This window comes from Somniosus microcephalus, chromosome 5 (assembly GCF_052327205.1).
Source record: "Somniosus microcephalus isolate GS21.2 chromosome 5, FLI_Smic_1.0, whole genome shotgun sequence".
NCBI lineage: Eukaryota > Metazoa > Chordata > Chondrichthyes > Squaliformes > Somniosidae > Somniosus > Somniosus microcephalus.
In genome coordinates, this window is record NC_140991.1 from 146617327 (window position 1) to 146631004 (window position 13678).

The 13678-nt window shown below is 43.5% G+C and overlaps 1 protein-coding gene across 1 annotated transcript in view; it reads right to left on the reverse strand.

The window, feature by feature from the left end:
• Positions 1-2580: 2580 nt before the first annotated feature.
• Positions 2581-13678, reverse strand: part of LOC147117386 (uncharacterized) — a 441284-nt gene continuing 430186 nt past the window's right edge. The window contains exon 35 of the mRNA XM_085988353.1: positions 2581-12670. Coding sequence (XP_085844479.1) covers positions 12665-12670 — 6 coding nt within the window. The 3' untranslated portion in view covers positions 2581-12664. The remainder of the gene's footprint in view (positions 12671-13678) is intronic.

The following is a 13678-nucleotide window of genomic DNA, read 5'->3' on the forward strand; positions in this document are numbered from 1 at the left end:
GATTCATGATGGTTAGAGCTGATCCTGTATCCAATTCCATTTTGACTTGGGACCCTGCTATCATGAGGGTGACCCAAATGGTTCGGTGATCCTCTTTTGCGATTACGTTGTGAAGTTTGAGACAGCTTAGTCTCTTGTTCCCGGATTCACTATCGCTCATCTGGTCTTCGGAACTACTGTCCGTCATCTTTTGTACTTTCCTGTACGGTGCCTTAGTAGCCTTTTTGTTGTCGTCGGTCTTCTTCCCAGACCTGCAAACTCGTGCAATGTGTCCCATCTTTCCGCATTGCCTGCATATTTTGTCCTTGGACCAGCAGTCCTTCTGGTCATGGGTTGTTCTGCCGCAGCGATAACATTTTGCAAATCCCCATGTCATTTCGTGGGTGCCGTATTCCTGTGGCTTTTGCTGTATTTCTGCAGCTCCCCTTGCTGCTGCTTCGTACGATACTGCCATGCTGAAAGCCTTATCTAGCATCAGCTCTTTCTCTGAGAGTAACCTCTTCTGGGTTCCTTCACTCAGGAGTCCACAGACAAATTTGTCCCGTAGGGTATCTGCCAGTCCTGCTCCGAACTGGCAGTGCTTTGATAGCTTGCGTAGTTCCGTAAGGTAATCAGCATTGTTCTCATCTTTATGCTGATTTCTCCTGTGGAATTTAAATCTTTCTGCTATCAGCAGCGGTGTAGGATTTAGGTGTTCCTGTAGGATAGCAACAATTTCGTTAAAACTCTTTGCCTTCGGTTTGGCTGGAGTAATCAGGTCCCGCAATAAGCCGTACGTTCTTGCGCCCTTTAAGTTTAGCAGTACCAATGCCTTTTTCTCATCGGCTACTTCGTTTGCCTCGCAATATACCTCGACTCTTTCCACATACGTGGTCCAGTCTTCTATTGCATTATCGAAGGCAGTGATATTGCCACTCTTCGGCATCTTGGAAATCTAAAATGGTGCCTCCCGCGCTTTGCCTTCTTCCCCGATTTAACAAAATGGCGCCTACCGCGCTTTGCCTTCTTCCCCGCTGGATTAAGATGGTGCCTCCCGCGCTTTCTGTCTTCTCCGCTGTTGCTAGCGCTGTTGCTGGTGTTTTATGCCTTGATGGCAACGCCCTATGGTCTTCGTGCACTTCCCCCCACGCTGCTGCTAACGCCGCTCTCCGTGGTTCCCGTGGCAAACTGCAGCTCCTCGCGGCTTTCTGCGCGTTTAATTTTTATTATTTCCCCATCGTCGGAACAACCCTGCGGGACTCTTGCCTCCCTCTTCTCGGGTCTGTACGCTGCCCGGCTTCGTAGCACTGGCCGCACCCTGTGTGCTCCACCCTCTCTCTCTCTCCTCTTCCCGAAAGCGCTGCTGGGCCCCGTTGCAAAGCCACCCGCTCGAGCTCTAGACCGCCACAGCCCAGGAAGTATCAGTTTACTACCTGCCACCAGCCCGATTAGCTGAAGCACCATCAACAGGATAACCAAGCCCCGCTCTCGACAGCCTCTCCTGCAAATCTTCAACTCCGCTGACTCAGAGGCGGATGTCCACGGTCGACGCCCGTTTCTTCTGTTTCTTTCTTCCTTCTGGCCTCGACCTCTGATAACTTCGCTTCAGGGATGGATCCCCATGAGGTGGTGCAGACTGTAGGTAAGTTCATATCTGCTCGTCGGCAGTATTATGTCCGTGTATAATTGAGACACGGACTGCAGGAGTTGGTTATAACAGGTCTTTACTGAATGGAGGCAACCTGGAACTACTATGCAAATGTTACTACACAGGCTTATATACAGGGGTGGTCACTACTGGTACTGCAGTATACAGGGGCTGCAGAATATAGTTCCTTTTGCAAAGTACATACACTACACCTTCCATTTAAGAGGGGAGGAATATGTTATGTATTGTGTGTTCTCCTCCCACCTGTGGTGGCGCTGTCACAGCAGATACATGGTTGGGTGTTCTCTTGGTTAAGTTTAGCTCTCTTTGTTTGGAACTCTCCAGAACTTCTCCTTTCCCTTCGAATAAAGCACTTCATGTTTGAATCTCTGAGTTCGGAGTTCTAATTGTGTCTAGGTAAAAAGGTACCGACACAACACCAAGTAAATGAGATATTTTCTGTGACAGTTCTATACAAGAGTTTTAAGATCTTGAATGAACATAGCAGAATAAAAGAAAATCCTACAGTTAACTTCAAGGTTTTTATGAACAGTTGATCCTTCCAAACTTTTTGAATGATTAATGGTATGGAGTCTCTTGCAAGCCACTGTTTATAAGTCGAACTGGGATTGGTGCAGTTGGTAACTTGATGACATCACATCTTGACTGATTACATGTGTCATTATAGAGTTATATTTATTTTAGGTTGAATGGAAACCAAGGTAAAACTGTGAAAGTCAGGTTGAAAGGGTTGACACGCAGTAGGTGTAGCATCTGCTGTAGTATAAGTAAACCACAACTTCCAAAATGGCTATGCAGCAGCACATCTTTTGAAGCAGCCAGTTCCAGTAGCTGATTCTGCCAGAAAACTCTCTTTTCCTCTCTAACCTCATGGCAATAACCATCCCTATAAATTGCTTTTACCTTGAGCCAGTTCGAGCACAGAATTGCAATACAGTTTGAAACTTTATTGACTCGATAGGGAATACACAGAAATTATGCATTTAAGTTGATTTACCCAATATTACTACTATTTAATGGTGAGTGAGTCACTCTTTGGCACTTTGAATGCACTTCAGCATGAAATCCTTGTTAAAAAGCAAATTTCTGTGTTAATTTCAGATCCTGCAAAGCATTAAACAAAAATTATATTGCAATTTTCAAGAAGATTGAAACAGCATTAACATTTTAAGCGCTAAGGTTTCCTTTTGTGTTAAGCTGTATATTAGTAAGCATTACTCAGCAGGATAATTATACAGAATCTCAGCCATGAAGAATGTTAAAAGGCACTGGAAACACATTTCTTAGTTGCTGAATTGTAACACTGATGTACTGATTAAATGTGTTCACTGCAAATAGACTCTTTGGCACAAGTGCAACAAATCCAAGTATTGTGGCTGATTTCTAAAGCTGCCGAAACAGAACTGTTAGTAAAAAACATGGAAAAATACAGTAACTCTAGTAAAATGCATCTGCTGGAATGTTATTTCTTTGTCAGCTTACATTTAGATTGTATTTTACAGCAAGATCTTCTAAGGAATTTCAATTTTGTTCACCAAGTTGCTTACACACAATAACTGTACTCAGTGTTTGTAAAGAGCCGCTAGGAGGTGGGCCTGCTCCAGTTGTAGTCCTGGGCCACTTTAATTACCTGGGCCAGAAAATAGCATCACTCCTGGGTGTGAACGGGTGCAGCGCATTATACATCACTTTACCAACTGAGGCATTTGGGGAGCTGGATTGTTAATTTTAACCAGTCATAATTTCTGAATATCTGTAACATGATTGATCCATTGTTTTTGTTCAGTGTGAAACAGCGTAGCCCATGGAAACTACAGTCAGTGCAGAACTGGGATTTCTCACTGGTTCATAAATCTCTTTAGATTTGTTTTGACGTGGTATTTTTTTGTATCCTGTAATTTCCAACTATATTAATCCGTTAGCTTTCTAACATGTCATTTGACTCCTCGTCTCCCAAATATTGGATATTACTCAGGCTTCTTAAAGCACAGTTCTAAAGAGCGTTTCTGGCTTCTGTGTTTTCAACCACTAATCATTAGTTATAGTATTTGTCTTTCCTGTTCACCCTGTAATTCTAGAAGAAAAGAAAGAAGTTATATTTATATAGCACCTTATCATGTCTCTCATAAATGTGCCAAGATGCTTCACATAGAATGAAGTACATTGTGCAGTTCCTGGTGTTATGTGGATAAATATAACATCGCATACAGTGATACCCACAAGGAGCAATGACTGAATGGCCAGTTAAACTTTTTTGGGGTAGTGTAGGTTAAAGGAGGAATATTGTCCAGGATATTGGGAAAACTCCCCACTTTTCTTTGAATAATACTATGTGATCTTTAACATCCACCTGTACCAGCATTGTCTACTTTTTATCCAGCGCGTTCTCAGTACTGCAGATGTGTCAGCCTAAACTATATGCTCAAACCCTGATGTGGGATGTGTGTCCCACTTCCACCTTGGAGACAAGAATGCTACCAAGTGAGTCAAGCTGGCACTTAGGCCCCGATATTTACAGGGAGATGGGGAGGGAGTGGAGCCGACTTTTAATGGCCAGGAAACCCAGAAACAGAGGCCGCAGCCAGGGGCCGGAGAGGAAGGAGGGAGAGGGATCGCTGGGTGGGGAGGGGTGGTGCAGATCGGACCGCGGGGAGGGAGGCACACTGCGGCAGGTTAGGTTGAGGGGTGGGGGGGAAGCACTGCTGCTCCTCCTGGCCCACAAGCCGTGTTGGAAAAGCACTTACCTGCTGGATCCAGCAGTTCTCACCGCCCTTTCTTTAGCTGCTGTGTTTCCCAGCCCGCAGCTCCAAACGGCTGCTAAAATCTGAGGCATGCAGTCACATTAATGTATTAAAATTACTGACCCACTTCTCGAGAGCAGGTTAAACCAGAAGTGGGCACATTCGCAGTGGGTTGGGGTCAGGTTTCCCATTTTTAAGAATTTAACTCCCCCCCCCAACCATCCTGGGGGGTTAAAATTCCCCCTTAGAAAAAGAACTGCAGTTCGTTGTCAGGAAGATCATCAGACAAAGAGTGATCAACACATGGAATAGGTTTCTGGGTAGGATAGTTAAGGCAAAAAACCTGGAGTGATTAAGGAAAATACAAAAATGACAGACAGGAAAAGACTTACTGGTCCATTTAGCCTGTCCCATATAATTGTAGTGCCCTGTGCATCACGATACAGACACTCCCTACCCTCCCATCGCTGAGTACTGTCATGGAAGGAGAAAGAACTGTCACCGGGAATTTCCTCAAGTCTTCCCCAGTTCGGCTGTTGTAACTTCCTGTGCATCCAGGGTTTCTGCTCGGTGGCCGATCGGAACAAACCCAAAGGAAATTCCCGGAGTCTATTTTATTTCTGAATGGATTTCCTAGGCTGGGCCAAATGAACTCCCTCACCTGCGTCTATCTTGAGAACTAATTATATTAGGATGATTCCACAATCTGCTATTCCCCATGAAGAGCAGGGCTCACAGGGGACACATTTTGGGAAACTGCAGGCACACAACCTGCGAATTTCTGCCTACTAAAATTAAAGGACAAAAAATCATAGACTGTGCGCCTGTGATTTCTCGAGAGGCTGCTCCATAGTGGAAGCACCAATCATAGAATCACTCCGATTGTACTATGTTCAATTTCTCTATCAAATTCCTAAAAATACCTTGAGGTGAATTTTATAGAATTATTGAATGTTCCAGCACAGAAGCAGGCCATTTGACCCATCAAGTCTACAAGGTGTTTTCCTCTTCAATGGTCTATCTAGTCTAATCCCACTCTCCTGCTCACTCCTCATATTCTTTAATATTTCTTTTGAAAGCAACTATATAATTCTGTTTTGAAAGAATTTGCGGACTCAGTTTTAACAACAGGCCACTTATTGGAAATTCAGTAACGTGCATGGTTTTCAAAGGAACAGAAAACAGCCATTCAGCCCCTTGAGCCTGTTCCTCCATTCAATTAGATCATGGCTGCTCTGTACCTCCACTCCATTTACCCACATTTGTAACATATCCCTGGATATCCTTACCTAACAAAAATCTGTTGATCTAAATCTCGAAAATTTCAATTGTCCTAGCATCCACAGCCTTTTGGGGGAGCAAGTTCCAGATTTCCACTGCCCTTTGTGTGAAAAGTGTTTCCTGATTGCACTTCTAAATGGCCTAACTCTAATTTTGAGATTATGCCCTCTTGTTCTGGATTCTCCTACCAGAGGAAATAATTTCTTTATATCTACCCTTTCGAATCATTTATCATTTCAAACACCACGGTTAGATTACCCCTCAACGCTTTAAACTCAAGGGAATACAAACCAAGTTTATGCAACCTGTGCTCATAATTTAACCTTTTAAGTCCTCCTATCATTCTGGTGACTCTGTACCCTTTCTAAGGCCAATATATCTCTCCTGAGATTCAGTGCCCAAAACTGAACGCAGAACTCCAGATGGGATCTAACCAAGGCTCTGTACAACTGGAGCATCATTTTCTCACTTTAGAATTCCAGGTATTAATTTTTACACTTTGGACAAACATCTACAATTATTAAAGGGACTTGAGATACAGGGGCTATTTCCACTGGAACAGGCTAAGAGAAAATTTCAGAGATTTTTTTTTTTAATTATGAAAGGTTTTGATAGGGGTGAATAGGGAAAGACTATTTCCCCTGGTTGAGGAGTCAGCGACAAAAGGTTATCAATTTAAATTGTCAGTTAGAGAGAGGAGAGAGTTTAGGAGAATTTCTTTATAGAGTGGGTTGTTGGAGCATGGAATTGTTTGGTACAAGGAGGGTTGAGATAAATATTTGAAACACAGGAAGATACAGAGCTATGGGAAGAGAGTGGGGCAGTGGGATTAGTTACAGATTGCTTTGGTAAAGAGCTGGCACAGACACAATGGACCAAGTGGCCTTCTTCTATTCTGTGAGATTCATTGTTCTAAATAGTTGAGAAATGATGTGCACACACTGGGTTGAATTTTGCTGGTGCTCAGAGGCAGGTCCGCTGTCAAAATCAAAAAGATTGACAGTGGGCTGGTATCCCGCTCTGAACCCGCCTCCTTGTCAGTTTCCCAAGTGCCTTTTCTGCCTGCGCTTTGCAGACACGGCACTAAGTGGAGGGTCATGCAATTGTGCTTGTTAGGAGGGTGTTTAAAGTAATTAAATCCCCTTTTTCCCAGCTCCAAAGCATTTTGCCAAGTTTTCCACAAAGTTCCCGTCACTCAGGGATCACACCAGGTAAGTATATCGGGTTCTGAACAACTCTCCATTTCTTTCAATAGGTGACAGCTGCAAAAGTGGTTTAAATCCTGCCAGTTTACAACTGGTCAGTTTCCAATCTCAGAAGCTTCAGCCTTCAGTATTTAGAACTCACTTTTGAGCTTTATGCACTTTTGAAGTGTTTGGAGTAATCTCTCTATCCACAGCCACCTCCTTGGAACAACCTATCTCAACATTGACAGTATACTTCTGTCATCTCGACCTCACCTGCCCTCTATTCCATCAGCATCGGTGCCCTTGAAAAAATCTCACCTTGGTCCACAGAAACCCAACACCAACATCACCAGGCACACCAGCATCACCGGACACACCAGCAGCACCAACATCCACACCAACCTTCTCCACAATCAACTGATGCTGCGCTGGACACAGGGCATCATCACCCGTGGACGTTGCTGCCCAGGACTCCAGCGGTGACCTCACCAAGTCCAGATTAGCTTCACTTAACACTGTACACCCTGGCTGCCACATGATGCACCAGGTTGGCACCACCCCACACAAGCACCATAAAGCATCCCTACAATGTCCAAGCCATTCCTTTCACACTCATCACCATTGGTGGGTGGGGGCGGACGTTATGTCTCACCATTCACTGCAACTCACTAAGACACTTCCAAAGGTGCACACAAATCTGTCCAAGAAGGCAAAGTGGTGACAATAAGGATTTCAATGCTTGACAACACATTAACAGAAAGTTTACATGGCCATTGGCTAAAACACCCAAGTGCCTACCCTTGTGTGTTGTTAGTTGTTATGATTGGACTAGGATGAGGGTGAGTGTGAGGGGTTACCAGTGAGATGGGGAAGTGATAATGTAGATAGAGAGGGATGGGTGGAGGTGCAAGGTAAGTTGGTGTGAGTAAGGATGTGCAGGAGTAGGGTAGGGAAGGCAGAGTGATGGGGATGTGATGAGTGGCGCAGGAGGATGAGGTTGAGTGTGGCTTTGCAGTAACGTTTCGTGATCTACTGTGATCATTGAAAGGTTTGCGCCACTGCAGCCTAGTCCTCCTGACCACATCCCTACTTGTGTCCTCCTGTGCAATGTGCAACCAGGCTGCGTTGACCTCCTGGGGAGGTGCCTTCCACCCACTGGAAGGGAAGAGAACCTTCCTGTGTGCAGTGACTCCCTCCATAAGCATATGGAGGGAGTCATGGAGAGTCTGGGTGCAGCCGTGCACCTTTGTGCAGTGCTTGTCAGTGTTTGCAGCACCTCAATGCTGTAGAACACTGACAGCACAACTGTCAAAATGAATTTGGACATAGTCCCTTTAAGGAAACTGGCTGATGAGTCATCATCAGATGACGACATCAGACCTGCTTCCTTTTAATTGGCTGGGAACATCGCAGGGCGGACTTAACAAGCCCAATCATGGCAAAATCACTCGGAGGAGGCAGGATGAAGACGGGTGCGGAGTTGCGGCCGATGTCTGCTCCGGCCGGGCTGAACTCACCACAGCTTGCGAAATCGCGGCCAACATTTCTAACACACACTCTATTGGTGGGCAAGGGAAGACTACCCACTAGTAGTGCTAAATTGGAAAATTACCCCATGGTTTCATGTTTTATGAGGCATGGATGAGCAGGTTATTTAACTTGGACAGAGTGAGAAATTAAAGGACATAAATATTAAATGAATAAGCCTCAAGGAAGAATTAAGACCAGATAATCTTTCCATTTAGTGATGTGGATAAACTCTGCGATAAAGCAATTAATGGTGCACTGATTAAAATGTTTAACAAAGAACTGGGCAAATATTTGGCTAAGTACCTGACTGAAGGCTGAAGGTTAAAGGATAGAGAAAACCCATGCAGAACAGGATACTGAGCTACTAAGAGAATGGGAGAGTCATGCTAAGGAAGGCAACTTGCCTGAGATATATAATGTAGAATGCAATATTAATTAAGCATTTTAGACTTTTGCTTGATTTGTCTTTCTTCAGGAGATTAAATGGGTTGGGTAGATTACATGATAGGATGTGCTGAACACTGTGGCTAATGTGTGTCGTTCTGGTATGGCATCTGACTCTTAACAACTTTGCTTGCATCTGTTCTACCTGAGTCACTGATGTGTTAATTCTTTCTTTATTCATCTAGATCTTGCACTTTGCTCTCTCCCTGTCCAGCTACATCTTGGGTTTCTCTCTTAAGAGTCAGTTTTAGGTACCCATGAAACCTGCACTTACACCAAGTAATGGTACGAGGATGTGGCAGGAAGAATTTTCAAAAGGACAAAATAATCAAAGTGTTAATTCATACCAGATGAAAGATTCATTCTTTGGAAATGAATTATTCCATCAAACGTAGCTGATTCTAAAAGAACGTTTATAATTTTACTAGTAATAGCGTCAGAAGAAGTCTGCACAAACACATTTACAGCTTTGCTACTCATAGCAACCAGAGGAACCCTTACCCCAGTTAGTAAGAATCAATCACTATATATTAATTAGAAAATTAATCAGCATCATTATTGATTTATTGATCTCCCACATTATGAGATTCGACAGAAATTCAAAAATATACCAATTTCCTGGGTTAATACTGAATGAGAAACAATAGGGGTGATTTTAAACTGGGCAGGTGGGCAGTTAAAACCACCCGTGGGACCTATCTGCTGAGGTCCTGCTCTCTTCCCGCAGGTTCTGATTTAGGAACATAAGAACAGGAGTAGGCTATTCAGCCCCTCGAGCCTGTTCCGCCATTCAATTAGATCATGGCTGATCTGTATCTTATCTCCATTCCTTGCTGGAGACGCACAAAATCCTAAGGTAGACTCCTGGGCTCAATTTTAACTCTGCGGCAAGTGTAAAATGCACTCGCTGGAGAAAATTTGAGACCTGATCTATTTAAGTCCTGGGTCTCATTGACTTGCCGTCGGTCCACCTCCTGCCACTTCCCATCTGGAACAGGCGAGAAGTAGGCAGGAAGTGGCTGCCAGCCTCCGGAATGTCCATGGCTGCCTGTCAACATGAGGATTATCTTAAACTTATATAGAACCTTGGTTAGATCACTTAGTATAATGTGTACAGCTCTGGTCTCCATATTACCAAAAGAATATAGAGGCACTGGAGAAGGTGCAAAAAAGATTTACAAGGATGTTACCAGAACTGAGAGGTTATAACCATCAGGAAAGATTAAACAGGCCTGGGATCTCTTCTCTAGAACAGAAAAGGCTGTGGGTGACCTGATAAAGGTATTTAAGATTATGAAAGGGTTTGATAGGGTAGACGTAGAAATGTTTCCACCTGTGGGGAGATCAAAACTAGAAGCCATACACATAAGATAGTCACTAATAAATCCAATAGGGAATTCAGGAGAAACTTCTTTACCCAGAGAATGGTTAGAATGTGGAACTCGCTACACATGAAGTAGTTGAGGCGACGAGCATAGATTCATTTAAGGGGAAGCTAGATAAGTACATGAGGGAGAAAGGAATAAAAGGATATGCTGATAGGGTGAGATGAATTAGTGTGAGAGGAGGCTTTTCTATTGGTGGAGCCAGAGGGCACGGCTGAGGTACTAAATGAGTATTTTGCATCATTTCTTTTACCAAGGAAGAGGACTTTGCTAAAGCTATGGTAAACCAGGAGATTGCTGGGATACTGGATGAGATAAACATCAATAAAGAGGTACTAGAAAGACTGGCGGTACATAAAGTAGATAAGTCATCTGGTCCGGATGGGATGCATCCTAAGTTGCTGAGGGAAGTAAGGGTAGAAATTGCAGAGGTGCTGGCCTCAATCTTCCAATCTTCCTCAGCAACAGGGGTGATGGCAAAGGACCGGAGGATTGCATATGTTACACCCTTGTTCAAAAAAGAGGAGCAGGATAAATCTGACAATTCCAGGCCAGTCAGTTTAACATCTGAGGTGGGGAAGCTTTAGAAACAATAATCTGGGAGAAAATTAATAGCCACTTGGACAAGCATGGACTGGTAAAGGAGAGCCAGCAGGGATTTGTCATGGGCAAATTGTGTTTGACTAATTTGATTGAGTTTTTTGATGAGGTAACAGAGAGGGTGGATGAAGGCAGTGCAGTTGATATTGTGTATATGGACTTCCAAACGGCGTTTGACAAAGTACCACATAATAGACTTATTAGCAAAATTGAAGCCCATGGGATAAAAGGGGCAGCAGCACCATGGATGCAAAATTGGCTGAGGGATAGAAAACAGAGAGTTGTGGTGAATGGCTGTTTTTCGGACAGGAGGGAGGTATATAGTGGTGTTCCCCAGGGTTCAGTACTAGGACCACTGCTGTTTTGTTATACATTAATAACTTGGACTTGAGGGTACAAGCACAATTTTGAAATGTGCAGATGACACGAAACTTGGAAGTGTAATAAACAGTGAGGAAGATAGTAATATACTTAAAAAGGACATAGATAGATTGGTGGAATGGGCGGAATGGGCGGAATGATGGCAGATGAAATTCAATGCAGAAAAGTGTGAGGTGATGGATTTTGGTAGGAAGAATGACGTGAGACAATACATGCTAAATGGTACCATTTTAAAAGGGGTGCAAGAAGAGAGAGACCTGGGGGTGTTTGTGCACAAATCTTTGAAGGTGGCAGGACAGGTTAACAAAGCGGTTAGAAAAGCATATGGAATCCTGGGCTTTATAAACAGAGGCATAGAGTACAAGAGCCAGGAAGTTATGCTAAACATTTATAAAACACTAGTTCGGCCCTAACTGGAGTATTGTGTCCAATTCTGGGCACCACGCTTCAGGAAGGACGTGAAGGCTTTGGAGAGAGTACAGAAGAGATTTACAGAAGAGAAATGGTTCCAGGGATGAGGAGATTTGATATAAGTGTTTAAAATCATGAATGGTTTAGATAGAGTAAATAAAGAAAAACTGTTTCCAATGGCTGAAGAGTCGATCATTAGAGGGCACAGATTTAAGGTGATTGGCAAAAGAACCAGAGGCAACATGAGGTAAAACTTTTTACGGAAAGAGTGGTTAGGATTTGGAATGCACTGATAGAGTGGTGGATACAGATTCAGTAGTAGCCTTCAAAAGGGAATTGCATAAATACTTGAAACAGAAAAAATTGCAGGGATGTGGGGAAAGAGTGGAGGAGTGGGAGTAACTGGATTTCTCTTCGAAAGAGCCGGCGCAGAATTAATGGGCCGAATGGCTTCCTTCTGTGTTGTAAAATTCTACGATCTATAAATGCCAGCATGGACCTGTTGGACCAAATGGTTGGTTTCTGTGTTGTAAAATTCAATGTAATTCTATGTAACCTGGTGATAGTGCCACTGGAAACTGCAAATTACCAGGAGGTCTATGGAACAATATGGGGCAATTTTACCCATTGGACTCTGGGTAGGGGGAAATTCCATTCACAATGTCTTCCTCCTCCTCAAGTAAAGGTTGATCCTGCTGGGCTGGGAGGGCACAATAAATCATAATTATTATTTATTTGTATGCCCTTCAATATATTTTGTTGAAAGATTTATCAGTCTTTTTACACCAATTGTATGGAGAATGGACTAGGTTGTGATAAAATTTTTTGAATTCAATTTTCTTTCAGTTTTGAATTTCTCACCGACTGTAATAATTTCCTGAGAACACTGTTCTTTACAGTTCATTAAGATCTACTACACAGAACTACAAAACATGTATTCAGCTACAAATCGTGGGAGTTTTTCGTAACCCGGGATAATGCTGACTTTCTTCCAGGCATCAAAGATTCTTCTCAGCGCACTCACACAATAATCCTTTGATCCTGTAAAATTGCTGTTCACTTCTGTAATAAAAAAGCAAAGGACGATATTAGTACAGAAGCCAGAATCAATAGTCTGATCTGAAGGACCAGATGCATGGTTTTTCAGTGGTGTTAGGGTGAAAATTATATAGCTTAAAGCAGCAACATAAAGAGTTAAAGAATGTATTGTAAGAAGTGAACTTGTAAATAAGAAACATGGGCACAAGACAAAACAAACTCAGCTTAAGACGGGGCAGGCTCAGCTTGGGACACAAACTGTAATTCCCCCCTTAGGCTTTATAACATTAGCTGCCCTCATTTTGTGTTAAATTCACAAAGCTCCATCTTTGTCCCATGAGGATTCCCCATAGTATGTCTAAGTGCTGTTGTGGTGGGCAAGGGGCAGGAATTAACTGTTTGTGACTGCTCCCATTAAAACCATTGTGCTTGACAATTATTGAATGTGGGAAACACTAAATATTTCACATTTATTCAGTGGCTAAAGTCTAAAGGCGGAAGTCACACCCCCATTCACATCAATGGGGCTGCGGTGGAAAGGGTGGACAGCTTTAAGTTCCTCGGAGTCCACATCATGGAAGACCTCTCCTGGTCGCTCAATACCTCCTCTCTGGTGAAGAAGGCCCAGCAGCGCCTATATTTCCTAAGGAGGCTGAAGGAATGTAACCTGTCACCCCTGATCCTCTCTAATTTTTACCGCTGCACAATAGAGAGCATCCTGACGAACTGTATCACAGTATGGTATGGCAGCTGTAGCTACTATGACCGGAAAGCCCTGCAGCGGGTAGTCAAAACTGCCCAACGCATTACCGGCACCCGGCTACCGACCATAGAGCACATATACCAGAAACGCTGTTTACGGAGGTCACGGACCATCATCAAAGACCCTACCCACACCAGCCACAGTCTGTTCGCCCTCCTGCCATCTGGGAGATGCTACAGATGCATTTGCACCCGTACGACCAGATTTAGGAACAGCTTCTTTCCCAGGGCTGTCATCCTACTGAACTCCACAAATAAACTCTAAAGCCT